This window comes from Siniperca chuatsi, linkage group LG8 (assembly GCF_020085105.1).
Source record: "Siniperca chuatsi isolate FFG_IHB_CAS linkage group LG8, ASM2008510v1, whole genome shotgun sequence".
Classification (NCBI taxonomy): Eukaryota; Metazoa; Chordata; class Actinopteri; order Centrarchiformes; family Sinipercidae; genus Siniperca; species Siniperca chuatsi.
In genome coordinates, this window is record NC_058049.1 from 19,482,744 (window position 1) to 19,502,525 (window position 19,782).

Below are 19,782 nucleotides of genomic sequence, written 5' to 3' on the forward strand. Positions count from 1 at the left end.
GGTGATCGAGCATGCGCACACACACACACAGATAAGAGTTTCTGGTGCAGTTGTGTGTTTCATTCATTAATCGTCTGATGTAGCAGCAGCTTCGAGGTCCAGTCAAACCTCTTATGCAGCCACAGATGAACCAGCATGCCCATTTAAGCCAGTATAATCAATCCCAGACAGGTCTGCTTTCCGGCACCATGTGTGTGCTGTAAAATCAATAGTATGCTGTATCTCCACTTGGAAATCCACTACAACAATAATAACCCTAGCTGACTCCAGACACCAGTCCACCCATCAACCAGCAGCTGTCTATAAGATGTATGAGAAAAAATATTTTTTCTCAATATGATTATGTTATTCTCGATGACTTCTGAGCCATGGAGAACCGAGCATCAGGAGTATGTGGAATAACAGGGAGTCAAAGGATCATTGCGTGTTATTGTGGGCATGCGTTTCCCCCCAGATCCCTTACGGCAATCCACCTCTCTGACCTTAAAACACAATGTTGTGATTGAATGGTTGTAATTAAAATGTTCTCCTGGTTTCGGCCCTGCAGCGCCCTCAGCTTCAGAGGAAAATAAACACACTAAATCGTGTTGATAGTCTAACAAAGCTTTGTCCAGGGAGTTACCAAATCTCATTACGAATATAAAACAGGATAATGTCATAAACGCATGAAAACACTTGAGTGGCCAATAAAATAATAAACTGCACACATAAGCATTGAGACAAGCCATTCAGACAACAGTGATAACAAACAATGGCCCTCATGCAGGATAGCATGATCGGCCCTGCTGTGTCAGATGAAAAAGTTTCAGTTTATAATTCTATGGCTCCTGAGAGACAGCTGAGGACTCAAGGACCCGTCCTTGAAGTGCCAGCACTCCATCCGGCCCATCCTCAGGTCAGGAAACACACAGATCCACAGCTACTATCATAGGAAGGATGTGGAGCATGCATGCAACTCATGCAAATGGTACCTGAAGTTTGAGTCCTTTCATTTAACAAAGTTGGTGAGAGTGAATCAAAACATTAAAGTTGTGGGACAGAAAATCAAAACAATTAACTGGAAAACGCTGAAACACACTATAGAGCTGCAGAGTCAGGTGATACTTCTCTGTCGGTTTATCAAGTTACCCCTTTCACACTATACTTTGTCATTTTTCCAACTGTTAATATAAAAATATTGATTAGTGCAGCTTTAATATTTATTGCCACTCAGGCTACCTACCACAAGTTAATTACGACAACACTAAAATGGTAATATTGTATATCACCTTTCAACCAAGAGGCACAAATAGCTTTCCAGAGTGGACACAGGGTCCAAAAAGAGCCACATAAACATAGAGGCTCTCCTCATAATCGCTTCATAGTCAATATACAGAAGAGGCTCTCTTCAATTCAGGAGTCACAGTGAGTGATTAGTGTGTTATAAGTGTGTCGTAAACGCACCCATTGCATGTAGCCGCTGTGCAGGAAAAGCATGGGTCCCCCTCTGGCGCAGTTCTTTGTGCCACTTTTCCAATCAGCAGAGGAGGCAGCAGCATCCTGCTTTAGCATGCCCCTGAGGCCCATCGAGCGGCCCGGAGGCATCCCCACTGTCACTCTGTTTATCTGACCCTTCACCTGGCAGGAGGAAACAGGACGTCAGTGCGCTTGTGTGTTTGTCAAGATAACCGAGAGCCCGCCTATTGCTTTTTAAGTGTCAGAGATGGTTCATGTGTTCGTAGTTGTGCGTACTGCTTTGATGATGCTTAATAACATCCTTGATTATATCAAGTGAGGTCATGGAAGTGTGTGGTGTCGCAGCTGCAGAAAATAATCAAAGACAATGTTTATTTAAGAAAGAAAAAGTGATTTGGTTTATTGTTTGCATCAGCAGGTTTTAAAAATAACTGTTTGGGTCTGTCAGGAAATGATCGTACATGTAATTTACATGCAGTGACAACAATGTAAAATATACTGCATAGACTGAACCCTGCAAAGAACTTTAATCATTTCCTTGAGCAATAAAAAAATTACAATGAGTGTGCATTATATCACAAACATGTTCAAATTTAGGCACATGTAACATATATAAATGAATGTACAAAAACAGGAGCAGCTAGAAGTCAGCTAAAGAACTCATAAGGTGCTGTGAAATTACATCTGGGTGTTAAACTTGATCAGAAAATGCATCTCAAATAAAAAGGCAAAACATTTTCATTTCAGACTAATGTATAAAACATGAAGAACCATTTAATCAAATATAAAATCTCACAGTAAAGTGCACAAGCCCTTCACGCTGATTGAACTCAATGGTGATTAAAAAACCCTTTTACAAGCGAGCCTAAGGATAGTCTGACTTGATGAGAGATAATTATTCAGACTATCATATGAAACGTCAACTGTATCAATCTATTTAAGATATTTGGTTGAACAGTGAAGAAACAGAATGTCTTAAAATGTAATTAGATACATCTAAACTTCACTATATTCAACCCAAAATGGTTATATTTGTGTATTTAATGTGTTTTATGCTGATTGTTCCTGCAAAATAAAGAAGCCTCTTCAAAAAGATTATAGCACAATGGAATTTTTATATGGTGTATATGGCAATTTGTGTAACATTACGGATTCAGAAAATAGAAGCATCTGGATATATTCGATGACTAAAGCAAGGAAAACAAGAGAACAGTCTGAAATTTGAAACTCTTGTGATACAGGACCATAGTGCTAACAATGGCAGTTACTGTCCTTTAACAGCTGAGTGATAACAGTTATTAGTCAATAAGTGAATGAACAGCTGTTACATACTGAAAAGCTTTTATTGATTGCACCCATGTTAGCCAGACAGAGCGACGGGAGGGTAGTGGAGGAGTTTGATAGGCTGAGGTTTCTGACTGCTGTCACTAATGCACGGGCTGAAGAAGGGGAACACCTTGCCCCTCGGCCCGTTGGTGAACGAGTAGAGCAGCCTCATATCATCGGCGTTGTAGAAGGACACCCTCCGCTCCTCACAGTCCAAGAACACCCCGAACCTCTGAGGGGAAGAGCCAAGGTGCAGCCTGGTCCAGGGCTGCGTGCCGGCGGAGTACTCGTTCCCATTACGCAGCCGCAGCGTCCAGTAGCCGCTTTCGGGGCTCAGCTTGATCCGAGTGTGCCTGCCTACGGCCTCAGAGGCCACGCCCAGGTCCCACTTGGGTTTGGAGCCCACTTCTACCTCCCAGTAGTATCGGCCTGACTGGAAGCCCTGTGCAGCCAGAATGTTGACACACTGGAGGAAACGCTTGTTGTGGTCCATATGTGGGATCATGACGTCACATTCCACTGCCACGGTTTTGTCCCTGGAGACGTAGATGCTCGGGTGCGCTGTGTCAACATCAAACGTTAATGGGGAAGGACCTGTGGGGTGAAACAATTCATTAAATGATAACAGTGATAGTATTTTCTGTAATCAAATTCAACACATTTTAAATTCACATTTTAAATTGAAAATATATATCCTATCAGTGGAATAACGGCATCATTACTGTCATTCTGTTCCTACAAAACAACTTAATATAATACTGTCAGAATTTTTTCCATAATTACTCCCATTTTTGAGGCAGAACCAGTTTTCAGCTCAAGCCTTTTTGTGTCTAATGAAGCGCATCAGAGAGGAAATTACCTGGCTTCAAAGACTTGAACATCTTTCTCCATGTGATGTACTGTAACGGGGCCAAGTATTTGTTACTGAAAGCTTTTATATCAAACTCCGGGGTAATATCCACCTGCACACATGGTCTGTCGAAACAACGCAAACATTAGTCAGGGTCATTTATTCTCAGCACAAATGACACTAAATGGAGGAAGAAATCAAATAGGCCCATGACAGCTGCAAAAATGCCAAAAGCAATCAATCAGTCATAACGCTAAAATGAACACTTACCTCAGCTTTGGGAACTAGAGGGAAGGAAATGAAAGAAAAATCACATCACCTTTTGTTTTGAACTGATGTAAAATTCACAACTCAAATTAGATGACACTCTGGGTTTTATTTAAAGTTCAGATGTGATCTACATATTCACAGCTTGACAGCTACTTTGAGGCATCAAAAATTTCAGACAAACTTTTGATTCTCATTTAAACTTTTTGTCCAAACTGCGACCTCACCTCAGTCAGTACGACGTTTTCAGTGGCAGTGCTAGCCTGCTGTAGCGCTCTCATATTGTCCTCCAGCTCCCTCACGGCTAATTCGATGGCCTCCAGGTGGCGCTGGACTTTCTCCAGCTCATCCTCCTGCTCTCTCCTTAGCTGCTCCAGCACACAGGTCTCTTCATCGTGCAGGATCTGATGGAGAGCTCTGAATTCCCCTTTGACATGAGCCTGCAGATCTGCCCCGACTTTCTGTGACAAGGAAAAATAACAGGCAGAGGACATGTAGCATCTTGCTTTCTGTGTATTACATTAGAGTTAGCCATGTTGTTGCCAAGTGGCTTGTTCCATTAAAGCTCTAAATAACTTCTGCAAAAGTACACATCTCTAGAGAGAGACAAACAAGGGGTAATGAAGCTACACTTCAGCATCAAAGATGTACATGTCAAACAACAACAGGCTGTTTAAGCGGAAGGATTTCCTGCTCATCATCTCACATAGCATGCACGACTAAACTCAAGCTCTTATCTTCCATCTGTCTCACACACATTAGATGGGATTTTGTCTCTGTCGCTTCTGCCTGCGCACAGTTAGTCACGTGGGGTAATGCAGTCTTGTCCCTTGTTTAAGCAACTTAAAGCAAAATTAGAAGTGCTTGGTTTGATGCACCGTGTCCTTCTGCTGAAGCAAATATGGTAGAATCATTGTCACGTAAGAATAAGACTATATAGGAGTAAGGATTTCCTATGCATAGCTAACACACTATTAAGTCTAAGGTTAGAAGGCATTTATGCACCCAAGCGTAAGACCATTATGTTTTACATATCAAAGCACAAACTGTCACTTACCACGTCTGCAAACACCACTAAATATGCACAGCGACATATTGCAAACAGCCATTAACGAGGAACATGTACATTCTTATCTGTTAAGTGCCACCATCCCTTGAGTTCCCCAGAGGAGTGTACCTTTATGGTATCCAACTTGTCTTTGTCTCTGCGAACACTATTGATGAAGTCCTCCTTCCTCAGGCGATGGCTCTCCAAAGTCTCTTTCAGTTGTTTCTGTACAGCAATATGCAAATCAAATCGGTGTGGGGATAGAAACAATAGCACACAGAGAGACCATGAAAAGAAAGAAGGAACTAATAAACAATTGTAAACACCCCTAACTGAGTCAGAGTGACCAGAAAAATAGCCCTGCAACAAATGCTACTACCTTAAAATGTTTATGTTTTTGTTGAGACTGATTTTTGTGTGTTGAGTCAATTCCATGGTATGTTCTGAGGATGTGTTGTTGTTGAATTAAACTGCCATTTTATTGAAAGATGTTTCTAATATTTTGTCCGCCTCATTTACATACAGTATATGGAGGAGCAAAAAATATCAGAAACACCTTATAATTGAATGCAATCTAGTGCAACAACAGCACCAACTACAACCCTAAAGAAACATTTTAACATTTTAATGAGTACGCTTTTTCGCTTTCCTGAGGTTTTGTCGTCACCGTGAGGTTGTCTGGCATACTGGGGAGACTATAGGAAGTAACTGAAGAAATAGTTTGACACATAAGGCCCCTTAAAACTGCCACTTCAGTTTTTGTATGGATTTAACAAACAAGATAAACATGTTAATTTGTGATCTTTGCAGGTGCTGAATTTTATTACCTTTGAAAAGTCAGGCTAGCCGTTCCCCCCTTTTTCCAGTCTTTGTGCTAAGCTAAGCTAACCAGCTGCTGGCTTTAGCCTTATATTTACTGGAGAGTATTATCGATCTTCTCATCTAACTCTCTGCAAGATAGTGAATAAACCCATTTCCCAAAATGTTAAACTATTCCTTTAGAAACAATCATAAAGTTGAATAAACATTGTCTTACATAGTCTGAAAAAAAAAAAACTTAAGAGTGACAAAGGTAGCATTTGTTACAGGAATTTTAGATTGTTTCAGGCTATATTAAAATGTGGTTTTATTATTCTGGCAGTGGTTCCCCTGCTGTGGTTAAGTCATTTATCTTGTTATACAAAGTAATATAAAAAGGGAGCGGAGAGTGAACTTTGCCCTGAGCAATTCAAGCGAGATATGTTCAGGGTGGAACTACACAACACAGATGTGGACTGAAACATAGACTACAATTGTATTCAACTTGTATAACTCACAGGTTACAGAACGCTCAGTTTTAATCGATCGGTTTACTTTGGAGCATAAGGTTATTTGTATAAGATTGCCAAATAACACTTTCCAGATGACCAAGAGTAAAAGCCTGGAAGACAGCCAGCAGGATCATGGTTAAACATGAAGCGGAGGTGTGCACTCACCTGTAGGTTTTTGATGTAAGTGTCCGAGGTGGTGGCCCTGACTTTCTCCACCATGGCCGCCACTAGGTAGTTAGTTTGAAACTGCTTGGAGTTGAACTCTTTGCGGCATTGCGGGCAGGTTACAGGGCCCTGTGTTCCTCTCCAGTACCTGGAGATGCAGGGTTTGCAGAAGTGGTGCATACAGGCCAACATGACAGGCTCCCGGAACAGGTCACAGCATATGGCACATGTCAGGTCCTCTCTCAGGCTGCCTTTGGTAGATGTAGCAACAGCAGCAGCAGCCATGGTGATGGGTAGTTTCCTCTCCCAAGTCTGTCCACACTGAGGAAGTGAAAGCAGAAGCCTGAAGTTAGAGACAGACAGGGAGAGATAAACACTCCCTTTCCAAAGACAGTTTGCAGGGTGACAGATTTGTTTGTTGAGTCAGCTGAAATAAAATAAAGTTCACATTCTACAGCAACAACTTCCTGTTGTTAATCACACTATATTAAGTCATTCATTGTCTAACTCTGGTTCCAGCAGAACCAGAGTTAGACTTGCTCCTAAGAATATACTAAGCACCTACTTCAAGTGTAAACGACAGCCAGTTCAAGTGTAAATGTTAATCAGAGTGGTCAGGAGTACAGATCATGTGATATATCACGAGACTCTATAAGCTATCTTGAGATTTCTAATGGCAAAGCAACGTTTGGTTGGCTGTTCTGTTTGGTTTACACTGCCCGAAGTCTGCTAGCGTTTAGCTACGTATAGCAGCCAGTAAACAGCCTGTTTAAGCAACATAAAACAAAACCAATTCAAAACTTTGACATTTTGACTATAATCAAGTTTTAGTCAAGACTTTTATAAACCTACGTTGTCTGTTGTTCGGAGAAATGTGCGGCCAAACACTTCAACGTCCCTCCATCTGCTCTCTGATCCCTTGGCTGCTGTTTTGGGAACAAGACGTACACGTGTACTGCGCATGCGCCAGTGCAAACGCACCTTTGATTGGTCCATGTGTTTCACAGCAAACAGCAGGGCGTGATGCGGTCAGTTATTTTTTCTCTTCTGACTCCACTTAACACATTTTCTGTTTCACTTTGCAACAGCGCTGCACTGAACACTACTGTAAATAACTACATTTCTGCACTATTGTAAATGTGCAGAACCAGTCACTTCCTTCATTATCTTGCCATAAGCAGTCCAAATTCCAAAAAACACCCCCCAAGGAAATTTTGGTCTAGCCCCCACAAAAAAAGATATGATGATATTTTCTGATTATTTTTATCAATTAATTTAACCAATCAAATTACATGTTGTGAATTGTATCCCTCTCTACATGATGGAAAAATTGAGGTCCCCAAACCCTGATGACATCATCAGGGTAATTTTTTTAGACTTTAGAAAAGTCCCCCTAGAGCCACAGTAGACATCATACAACAAAAATTTGACAGTCTCTAGTGCCATATTTTATATACATTTATATGTACATACAACAGGATCAGAGATACGCGATCAGACCCAGATCGGTTTTGCTTTCCGAGACAAATAGGCCTTGTCTTAGAAAAAAAGAAAAGTACATCAGAGGTATAATTGGAGCATCCCACACAAATGTTTACCTCCAGGAATCCAATTTGCAGACTTCACAGACTGTCCACCCTTTTAAATCAATATTTTGAATCACTGATGAATTAAGGGCTGTTATCTGGATTAGGCTACAGTCTCCACCTGTCAAGTTTGACCTATACGAGAAACACCAAGAGCAAAAGGAAAAAGGAGGAGGCACGAATGGGATTTCTCAGTTTGTCTGTCCTCCACTCCCACATTCATTAATTCATACAGCCTACACACAGACAGACAGACAGAGAGAGAGAGAGACAGGAAGAACGAACCTAGCAGTGTGTGCACGGTGAGTTGGCTGTGCAACATGAGGACGCCACGGTCTCTGATCATGTCATCAGATCAGTGGCACCGGTGCTCTCAGAGGAGTTGGACAGAAACAGCAATCTGATGGAGAGCAGGGGACCATAAATACAGGATCGCTGACCATATGGAGGGGAGTCCTACAGAGCTCACGAATTAGGTACATGTAGATTGATATGAGCACAGGTAAATGTTTGAAGCTGCAAAGACCTACAGTATAACCAGTGGTTTAGCTTAAACTGACACTGCAGAGTACAATAATTTTCTGCACGGCCTCACCGCCACACCACTTTTCAGAACCTGTTGCAGATAATCACGTTTGTGGTAAGGACAGAAATCCTTTATCAGTAATGCATGCAAGTCTGAGAGAACTGTCAACCTTGACTGCCGAGTGACCCAATGCACATGGAGGCTGGTGGACGGCTCTCATAATTGAAAGAATAAATTGAGGTGGAGAGGCAGCCTGCCCCAATCAATAAGGGTAATCTCTGTTTCTGAGTCAATCAGTGCACCAATTATTGCATCATCAAATAAAATCCCACCAAGAGGATTCAAGGCTCTCATACAATGTTGAACCCTGAACGATAAATCTGAGCTGGGACAGGGAGAGGCAACTCTTAACTGCTCCAAGGGAATGCAGAAAACAATGCTCAAGGGAGACATGATCTCCTGTTCTGTTATCAAAACCCACAAAACATTCTCTTAGTTGGTTTTCAGCATGGCTAAAGCTCCTTTGTTTATGTCTGATTTCAAGTGACAGCATGTTTCAGGTCCTTCCCTAAATGATCTGGTGGCATGCCCACTACATTCTCTATGCTAAGAGTCTGATAAGGTGACATACAGGTAAACTGTTAATTCATTATATAATTGTTTATTTTATATGTCTTACGGTTTCAATATTTTTCAAGATTTTAAATCCTGTTTATTTCAAGGTAACCTTTGCTTAGACCTTCTCCAGGTTTGTTGCGTATGTTTAGTAGTAAGTTTGGTGTTTTAATTGGAAATTTCTTATACTGAAGCTTTGCCACATTATATGAAGGGAAACGGCTCCAGGCATACTATAATATAACGTCATTGAGAGTTGAAATCATTCAGGTGAAGGACACACTCAGAATACAAAAATATTGATTGAAATTCACAGCAAACCTCTATTCAAATGTACTATAATTCAATAAGGTTTTTTTCTAATGATCTGGCATCCAAAACTGCCCTTGCATGTGTTTAAACTAAAAATAATCCATTCACCAAGAACTTTAATCTATTTTAGGAAGTCATTGCAGCTCACAGAAATGAACTTTGTGTCTTTATTGCCCTCCCAGGGAACAACTACATGCAGTTAACTGCATGTTTCATGCAGTTAACTAACAATCGCTTGTTGCCCAACAATATGAAATTGTGTCAAAGTTGTTTTAATGCTGTTCATTTCATCACTTGTGACAGTGATGTGGAGCCTCAATCAATGTATGAGGATTTGCTTTTACAATCCTGTATTGTTCCAAAGTCCATTCAGATTTGTACACATGAATAAGAAATAGCAGGCTTCAAGGTGGAAAGCCTGCCTGGAAATAAAGTGTCATAATGTCATGAGAAAATGTCATAAACTCAGTGACATGACTCTGCTTTGGCACATTAAAGGACATTCTGTGATATTTAATTACATTTCTTATTACAGTGTAATACAGTGGATATAAAGCAACATAGATGCCACACAAAATGTGATCTACAAAGCGCAATCCGTGCGCGGATCTCCAGTGACAGTCCCTGGCTCCACTGATGTGGACGCGCACACTGAATCCTGTAGACCTGCCTCAGGAACGCACAGTCGAGCCACAAGATGCGCACTAGGCGCTACAGCTTGGGAGGAGCTTCGGGATTTTCCCCCCTTGTTTCACGCCACTCTCGAGTGAAGACTCGTTTGCAAAAGGAGATATAGGGGGAAAGGTGAGTCCATTAATATCTGGATAGCGTTCAATTAGACTTTAAATGAATATTGCGAGGCTACTTTAGTGACAAAAATGTATCCCTGTGGTGAAATATGTTAAATGATCTGTTCTTTTGTGACAGCGAACTTACTGAAACTATTATATGTGAGTAATTTGGGTATGAGAGGAACATTTGGAAAGGAGGATGAAGTGTCCAAATTACGTATGACAGGAGACGGTTTGTGGTGGAGGCAAACGATTTGCACCTGTCTAGTCGGTTGAATAAGCTCTGAGAGCTCATTTGGAGATATTTAAATGCGCACTATTCAGTAAGTTAAACAAATGGCGACAAATTACGCACGAACGACGCATCACTGCATATTTGATTGGGAATTAGGTATCTCATCATAATTTGAAGGCAGCGCGCAGAGTTCACTAGAATCCGGTTGCATTGTGGCTTTTTGCTCCAGCAGGTGTATGGTAACAGATTCCTCAGTGGCACAAGCTTGCCTCAAGTCAAGGATTACCACCGCTGATCAGAAAGGGGTGCTTTGAGAAATTACTGATGCTTTGTAAAGTGCACATGTCGCCTGCAGTCTGCCTGATAAATCCCTACTGCGTGCTCCTGTGTGGCTGTCTGCTCTGGTGACAGAGGGTACAGGCAGGCTGTACATGCTTTTTGGTTTATTGGCAGTGCAGCACTGTAGTTGTCATGACCACAATTTGAGTGGTCCCTATAGATTCAGAGCTATCCTGCAAGTCATTTCATGACTCACGATGTGTATGTGTGTATGTTTGTATGTATGACATTCTATATTACCAAGAGGCTGTGTGAATGGTTTTAATTTAATGTGAAATGCACACCAGCTTAGAGACACATCACACACACACACATGAATATATATATATGCTTGTTGTCTTGACCTTTTGCTGCTTGAAGTCAATTGCAGAGAGGACAATGCTAATATGTTTAGTAACATATGGATAAATATGACAATAAAGCGACACAGTAATGCAGCAAAATAACATTTACTCCATATTTTCCACAATCAAATATTTAATTATAAATAAAATAATGAAAAAGCAAAGATGTCAGTAAACTATAGTCAGTGCAACGGTCTGTCGAATAGGCTACAGGATCCCCAGAGCAACCAGAGAGTGTCTGTCACCAAAGAGATGACCTCTCACTAAATGGTGTCCTGTTTGTCTCAGTAATTCCATAAAGAAAACTGTAGGATTTAGGTGTTAGCCACAAAATGTGCAGTCGATTCAGGCCTGTAAGCACACAAAAAAACTACAAAACGGTCCAGTTTTTAACACTTAAAAATGAAATGAGTATTTGTTGAAAGCCTCTGGCTGACTCTAATGTCACTTAATGTAATTAGCATTAATGTGCTTAATGAGGATGCAGAGACTTAGCACTTATTTAAGAGTCAAACATTGACAGTAGTTTTTATACATGCCATGACAAAATGTTCTCTCTGTATTCAGCAGGAGCTCTCAGCCTCTCACAGGTAAATTGGCAGAAGATAATGAACTACAGAAAAGTATACTAAAAAGAGAGGATTTTTTTTAAACTAAAATACGGCTGTGCAACATGGGCCGGCACTGATCTTTCCAGCAGAAATTAGGCATACCACACTATTCCCTTTATGAGATGCAGACTGTGTATGAGAGCAGTCTGCGGGTCTAATGATGTAGCTTTGAACTGGCTGACTCCTACACATTGCTTCCTCCATCATTTTCCTTTAGCCTTTATAATGGCACAGGTGTTTGTGTCCCTGAAAAACTGCAGACTTTAACCAAACAAAGACTTGCACCTAGGCCAGACATTTTCAATATAAATAGCTCTAGGTAGCAATATGATCTTTGGGAGGGTTTGGAACAAGTGCATATAAAGAGAGCTAATTTACTATCGATTATCATCTGGTACTGGAATGCGTATTTAATTTTCTTACCATTTCAGAACACCCCCTTAATGCAATCTTGGGCAATTGTTTTCAGATAATTCTCTTATCTTCTAAATTGCACTGTTTCATTTATCTCGAGTTAAATACTAAATGGCTTTAATAACAGTATGGCATTTATAATTCAAACTACCTTTTTCAGGCGTTATGAAGAGAATAATGAAATAGTTGTGTGTCAGTTCTTCTAAGTCAGATTTCATTAGAAGTTGGATTTAGTCAAATTGATCTGAATTGGAGAGAAAACTGGGAAATAAATAAACACCTCAAGCTCAAGTACATTTCACAATGACTACCATTGTCGTTTTATTTTCATAGTTTGTTGGGAATATTATTCTGTCTGGCTTGTGTCAGAAAATGATATTATCTTATATGTTTTCTCTCCTCAGGTGGAGGCACAGCCTTAATCTGGCATCTTCTGATAAAATGAGTCCACCAGACACATCCAACAGCACAAGCGAAGGGGAAGCTGGTGAAACCGATCCCTTGATTCTACTTAACGACAGCATGGGTTTCCACCCACCTGGTTTCCACACTGACATCACCAAGCACCTTGGAGTCCAGATCACCCTGATCACAGCTTATTCCCTAATAATTCTGCTAGGGCTGCTGGGGAACGCTCTTGTCATCTACATGATTATTCGCTACAGAAACATGCGAACAGTGACCAACTTCTTCATAGCTAACCTGGCCCTGGCAGACCTCCTGATGAACACTCTCTGCTTGCCTTTCACTCTGGTTTACACTCTGCTAGATGAGTGGAAGTTTGGGGCTGTGTTGTGCCACATGGTGCCCTTTGCCCAGGCCCTGAGTGTACACGTATCTATCCTGACCCTGACTGTCATCGCTCTGGAGCGTTACCGCTGCATCGTCTTCCACCTTGGTCGGCGCCTCACGTGGCACTCCAGCTTCCTCATCATGGCGTTCACCTGGACTATGTCTGCTGTCCTGGCAGCACCCCTGGCCATCTTCAGAGAGTACCGCCATGAAGAAATCCCTTCCATAAACCTGCGTATGGCTGTCTGCTCTGAGAAGTGGCCCCACGGGACCAGCAGGGACGGAGTCATCTACAGCCTCTCAATGCTGCTCCTACAGTACATTATTCCTTTAGCCATCATCAGTTACACTTACATCTGCATCTGGGTCAAACTGAAGAATCATGTCAGCCCGTCCAGCCGCAACGACAGCATCAACCGCCGCAAAAAGACCACCAAGATGTTGGCACTGGTGGTGGTGGTGTTTGCTACCTGCTGGCTGCCGTTCCATGTGTTTCAGCTGGCCAGTGATCTGGACCTGGTCCTCAGGTTTAAGGAGTACAAACTGATATACACAGTGTTCCATATCATAGCTATGTGTTCGACTTTTGCCAACCCTCTTCTGTATGGGTGGATGAATAAAAACTACAGGAATGGCTTCCTCATGGTCTTCCGTTGTGAAGATAAGCCAGATACTTTCCACCCTGAGGGCTCGTTCAGGACACGCTCCATAAGAGGGCTGACTCTGAATGGTCGTAATGGCGGACACCCTCCGACTGCTGTATGAGATTTACACAATTTAAAAAGCCGGCAGAATATGACTGAACACATTGAACGCACCTCTGGTTTGTGGTGCTTGTGGTTCAAAAGTAGCCTTTTGACTTGAATGGTCTGAGCTTGAGTATCTATGTCACTGGAGAGGGCTCAAAGCTTTGCATGCAAATTGCTTTATGTAAGGCTCTTCTTTCCTTTGCGAATGGTACTAGTGAAATTACATTTATCAAACCTATTCAAATATGTGTTTAAGCTGTTTACTAGTGTGTTAATTAACTCAGTACAATATACAATGTGTTTCCTGTAAATGCAGAACTCTTGTTGGTAAGTAATGTCCAATTAATTATGCACTCCATTGCAGCAGGCCTCTCTGAGGCTATTTATGTGTTCATACTTAACTGAAGGGAAGATGGTGATTATTGTGATTGTGAAAGTTCAATTTTTCACACTATTTGTTGGATTTTCACTTAATTTGTCCAAATGCTGTGTTTTGGATTTTCCAATATTCTCGCAGAATAACATGCAATCCTCGTCCAAGGAATCCAGAGGAGGCTATCGCTGATTTTCTGTCCAACCAGGAAGTTAATTGTGTTCACCTGGCAACCAGCTGTTTCTGATTAGATGGACCAGCAGGGCAGGAATGATATTGAAAGGCACTGAACGCAAATGAGACCAACAAGTTCTAGATGTCTTCATCACAGAATGTGGGCAGCTATTTTGAGGAATATGTAAAAAAAGGGGGATTTGGAAGAAGTCAAAACATGCAATTATACACTCAGCTGCTAAACTGTCCTTTGTTATTGGTCTTTAAATAATGAACACATGAACATTAATCAGCCATTGGGCGTCTGGGCACGCATATTGAATACACAAATCCCAGAGTTGATTTGACCATCAGGAGAAATTATATTTTGTGCATCCATGTCAAATAAACAGACGTTGGCTTGGATAAAGCCTGGTTAAGCGGATTGAAGTCAGGTAGAAATAAGGTAAATGCCTGTCAGATCCTGTCTGGGTGCACAGTAAAATAGTGGCATATTATAAAATGTATTTAACGGTGACACCATATGTAGACTACTCAAAACCTTTGGTGGTAGTAGCCCGTGCCATGGTGCATGTACCCTCCATACTTTTGGTAATACAGGAAAGATAAACTTTAGCTCCCTGAACCTGACAGCTGGAAAATCCACCTATAGGTGGGAAGACAGTGTACATAAAGGGAAAAATAGAAGCAATGCATTTTTTTGTTTCCATAAAATTGAGGTTAATCAAAGTCCTACACAAACTTAAAGACTTTGTTTTGAACAAAAAAAGAAGAACCGGTGGGTCCAAATAACATCCAATAAAGCATTTAATGAACAAGTGGCCTGCCGCAGCGTGATTCATTTTACAGCAGAGAAAATTTTTATTGTGTTTGTATTGCTGGTTCTTGACACCCACATTACCGGTTTCCTGGCTTAGCCTATATTCTTTATGTGATGTAGATTTTTATAGAAGCTCTAAGCCTTTATCAGGATTACCAGCAGACAAACATTGAGCTTAGACCCATGGTATTAGACCCACTGGGCATTAGAGCTCATGTGTGAAGATTTTGCTGCAGATTAGAGATGTTTTCAGGAATGATTTTAGTATGCAAAATAGATTATCCATCAATTCTCCAGTATAGTCTGCTGAAGGGGGTACATCACCGAAAACAGCAAGACAAGGTCAGATTAACCAGAATAATGTTTTTGTTCCACTTATGAGTTGAAGACAGTTTTTAGGTTTTCTGTGCGGTGCACTTTTCAAGGAGCCGTACAGATGCCACTTTCAGTTGTTTTGACATTACATTACACGACATTTGAGCCAATATTCTTATCAAAATCCACTCTTCGCATTTTGCACAGTCACCTGCTCCCCTCTAGTGTTAAAAGTGGACATCGCATCTGCACCCCCTACCGGATATTACGTCGATGTTGACCTTCCCTCTCTTCTAGTCCGAGTCACGTTTGACATGAGTTGTAGGTGGCTACGCGGTGAAGCTCATCCCGACGGGAGTCTAAAATGCTTATCTTTTGAATGTTGTCGCCATACAGGTAACAGTATTTGCCTCTGAAATGAATCAATTTGCATATTGAATCTCGGTCAAAGAAATTTCCGGGTCAAACTGTGCCATTCATTCATGGGATTTGCTTAATGCTAGTCCAGCTCATGCTAACGAGGAAGCTTAGTACGTTAGTGCGGACGTGACAAATGTGACTAGCGTTAACGTTATATCTGATGTTAGCCATGTTAAATATTTATCAGTCTGTGCTCATGAAGTTCGCCACATAGCCTGTCCTTAGCCATAACGTTACCAGAACACTTAGTGTGGTACTTGTGAGGTAACGTTAATATTATGCATTTATGTTTTTTGTGTGTAAATCACTTGTCTTATTTTTTGACACTTTTGAGTGCAAAAACAATCCACAATCGTCGAAACTGCTGTTGAGTAACGTTACACCCGAGATTCAGCATCATCATTTGAACGTTAGTTGCACAAACGTAGCAAACTAACACGTTTTGTTCTGTATCTCCACAGGGTATAGCCAGAGTAAACGCACGGAACAATGGTGAAGTATTTCTGCTGTGCAGGGTTGCTCAAAAGCACCTGGGACCAAGTTTGTGTTGCTTTCTGGCAACGATATCCCAACCCTTACAGGTGAGGGCGATGAGTGTAGTGGTAGTCTGGATACAATTTCACATCTGATCCCTGCATGAACTTCTTTATCCAGATTGCATTGCACAAGTAGTTGGGATTATGTCTCAACATTTGTATCCTGAGAAAGTTGAGCAGTGGTGGAAAGTAACTGTTTTTTACCCATGCATATTTAAAACTGTACTTGGGTACAGTTTTGAGATACTTGTACTTTTAAGTATTTTCATTTTATGGTTCTTTATACTTCAACTCTACTAAGTTTCAGTCTCAATTATTGTACCTTTAACTCAACAACATGTATTTAATAGCTAGTTACTAGTTAATCTAAAGCTTAAGATTTTATATATGGTTAGCTGTTAACATATAACTCAGTAATAATAATACAATAATATGTTATAACACTCCTAATGAGTAATTTTACTTTTACTTACTTACTTACTTCAAGTACATTTTAATGCTAATACTTTTGTACTTTTACTTCAGTAAAATTATGAATGCAGGACTTTTACCTGTAATGGAGCACTTTGATAGAATGATATTGCTACTTTTACTCAAGTAAAATATCTCTGTCTTCCACCACTGGGGTTGAGTAGACTGTTTCTCCAGACAGCAGTGATGTGGTACACATACTGATATGATAGATAGATATATGGTGGTAAATTGCATATCTTTAGGATTTGGACTGTTGGTCAGACAAAACAAGCAATTTGAATAAGTCAACTTTGGCTTTGGGACACTGTGGTGGGCATTTTTCACTATTTTTGTCATTTTTAGACCAAATGATTAATTGATTAATCAAGGAAGTAATTGTCTGATTAATCAATTGTGAAAGTAAATCTCCAACAATTTTGATACTCGAATACTTGTTCTAAAGTCTGTTATCAAGCTAAAGTGCCAAACAGTTGCTTGTTCAGTTTCTCATATGTGAGTATTTGTTGCTGTTTTATATCATTGTAAATTCAAAGCAATCAATTTGAAGATGTCACTTAGAGCTTTGGGAATGTGTAATGGGCATTTCTTCCCATTTTCTGACAATGTATAGACTAAACAATATTATTAAATTGAAGAAAATAATTCTATTTATAATGATAATAATGATTAGTTGTGGCTCTACACAGAGGTTTTGTATTGTCTTGATCCACAGCTTCTCCTTCTTTCCCACAGTAACCATGTTTTGACTGAGGACATCATTTTCCGAGAGGTTACTCCAACCAACTGCCTCATTTCAAGACGTCTGTTGACCAAAACTAGCCGAGCGCCTCGCTGGATGGAGCGGTACCTTCCAAAGCACATGGCCAGCTCAGCATACATCATTGAGGACTCTATTGTGGACCCTCAGAAAAGGACCATGACCACACTCACATGGAACATCAGCCACGCTCGCCTCATGGTACCACAATGTTTGCTTCCATAGACACTCAGCATTTCCCTGTAATGACTAGTAATAACAGTAACAAGTAATAAAATGACCTTACGTTGCTTGTTTTGTTTTTTTCCCTCCTCTCTGTCCCAGTCTGTGGAAGAGCGGTGCGAGTATGGAATAAACCCTGAGAATGGCAGCTGGACAGAGATAAAAAGAGAAGCTTGGATCTCTTCCAACGTCTGTGGGCTCACTAGAGCTATTCAGGTCAGTAGAGTAAAGTGGAGCGCCACACTACGTAACAGTCCAGGGAAAGTGTTGTAGGGTGTCTGAAAGGGAGACTCACCCACCTATCTTTCATTCTGTAATTGGTAACAAAATACAGTGTTAAGATGCAACAGCTGAGTAGTTGAAGCTGTCTGCCAGGACTTAGGTCGCTGAATGATTTATTGCGGAATCCAAGTGGTCTATTGTTAACCTCTGAGAACGTATGTTAGTAAATATGTGATGATATGATCTTTAGGGTGTTGACACATTATTCTCTGTTTAAGTGTTTTTTTCTGTCTTGGTTGACATTGTCTTCTCTTTCCAGGAATTTGGTCTTGCAAGGTTCAAGACCAGTGTTACAAAGACTATGAAAGGCTTTGAATACGTGCTGGCCAAAATGCAAGGTAAATTGTCAGTAATAACAGTGTTGGTAATAAGTGCATTGCATTAATCTTTTTATTAGCAACACCTGTGCTTTTCTTGCTATGACGAGTCAAAATATCTGCAATGAAAAAGGAACGATAAAGAAGCAGAGGTGCTCTGATGCTAGCTAGGCTAGGTTAAGATTCAGGTTAGCAAATGGTAAAGTACAAGATGGACAAATGTTTGACGTGGAATAAAGGAAAAACTGTATTGAATACATAAGCAAATATTTACAATATACAAATATTTCAACCGATATTATAACCAAAATGTTGTGACCTTTTGTAGGCGAAACTCCATCAAGAACCTTAGCAGAAACTGCTACAGAGCGAGCAAGAGAGACAGCAATGGCAGCTAAGGAGAAAGCCAAAGACCTCGCCTCACACGCCCAGAAGAAACAATATGTGTGATGAGCTACATAGATCACTGGTTCTTTTGCCACTGATACTGGGACAGATTTATCTTTTACCCCCCTCCCCCATAGTTCAGCATTGAGGTAAGACAAACTGATCCCAGTTATGGGTAGCCACCTCTGTGAGGAAGCATCCAACTGAAATGGTGGGTGGACCATAAAAGGCCTGAGCTGGGTTCTAGAGCCTGTTCCAGCCTCCCTGATTGTGTCACGTGATCATCTCAGTATTCACCAGAGATAGAGATATTAGAAGGTAATGGTTCAATATGGCTCTGGGTGCCATGAAATAATAATAGGTCTTTGCCAACCTTGATACTGTTCCTCAGACCTTTGCTCAACCTCTGTGCCCTTCAACGCTTTCTTTTACTCTGTTCCTTTGAGTATTTCATGTTATTTTGTAATAGCTTTGTATTATTAATGGCTTCTTGTCCAGAAGCTAAGATTATCTGATTAACAATATCTGATTAATGCAAATTCATGTGTATGATTTACTTCAGTTGTATGTTTTGTTGAAATCGTGCTTTTGTTTAGTTCACCTGACCACACCTTAATCATCCTACCAAGACTGATTGCTTCAAGTTGAAGTTCATTGACTGAAGAAGGATCCATATTGTTGGCAGCCATAGCTTGATAAGAAATACTCATTTAGCACTCTTGATATTGTGGTAAGATCTGGTTGCAACGGATAACAGTGTCTTTGTCTAAATTTAAAATGCGTGTTCAAAGGCAAAAATTTACACCTCGTACTGTACATTCAGCTTAGGTCTGATGATACAACCCATACAACAATGTGCTCTTACTGTATCAATTAAATATCAGCTTGTCAATAAATGAACAGTTTCTTTATAACCATCATGCTGTGATATCTTTGAATAGTAAGTGGCATCTCTGTATAGTTACATCAG

The 19,782-nt window shown here is 40.7% G+C and overlaps 3 protein-coding genes across 3 annotated transcripts; 2 read left to right on the forward strand and 1 right to left on the reverse strand.

The window, feature by feature from the left end:
- Window positions 1–1,829: 1,829 nt before the first annotated feature.
- Window positions 1,830–7,426, reverse strand: trim105 (tripartite motif containing 105). Its single transcript, XM_044205499.1, has 7 exons — window positions 7,274–7,426; window positions 6,422–6,742; window positions 5,076–5,171; window positions 4,126–4,359; window positions 3,902–3,915; window positions 3,641–3,756; window positions 1,830–3,375 (listed from the first exon to the last, which is right to left on the reverse strand). The coding sequence occupies exons 1-7, from the start codon at window positions 7,415–7,417 to the stop codon at window positions 2,816–2,818; spliced, it is 1,485 nt and encodes a 494-aa protein (XP_044061434.1). The 5' UTR covers window positions 7,418–7,426; the 3' UTR covers window positions 1,830–2,815.
- Window positions 7,427–10,021: 2,595 nt separating this feature from the next.
- On the forward strand, window positions 10,022–15,100 carry npy7r (neuropeptide Y receptor Y7). The gene is made up of 2 exons (XM_044205500.1): window positions 10,022–10,264; window positions 12,599–15,100. The coding sequence occupies exon 2, from the start codon at window positions 12,636–12,638 to the stop codon at window positions 13,749–13,751; it is 1,116 nt and encodes a 371-aa protein (XP_044061435.1). The 5' UTR covers window positions 10,022–10,264; window positions 12,599–12,635; the 3' UTR covers window positions 13,752–15,100.
- A 558-nt stretch (window positions 15,101–15,658) lies between these two features.
- On the forward strand, window positions 15,659–19,730 carry prelid1a (PRELI domain containing 1a). The gene is made up of 6 exons (XM_044204471.1): window positions 15,659–15,813; window positions 16,299–16,418; window positions 17,580–17,805; window positions 17,929–18,042; window positions 18,368–18,446; window positions 18,754–19,730. The coding sequence occupies exons 2-6, from the start codon at window positions 16,327–16,329 to the stop codon at window positions 18,873–18,875; spliced, it is 633 nt and encodes a 210-aa protein (XP_044060406.1). The 5' UTR covers window positions 15,659–15,813; window positions 16,299–16,326; the 3' UTR covers window positions 18,876–19,730.
- The last annotated feature ends 52 nt before the right edge of the window (window positions 19,731–19,782 follow it).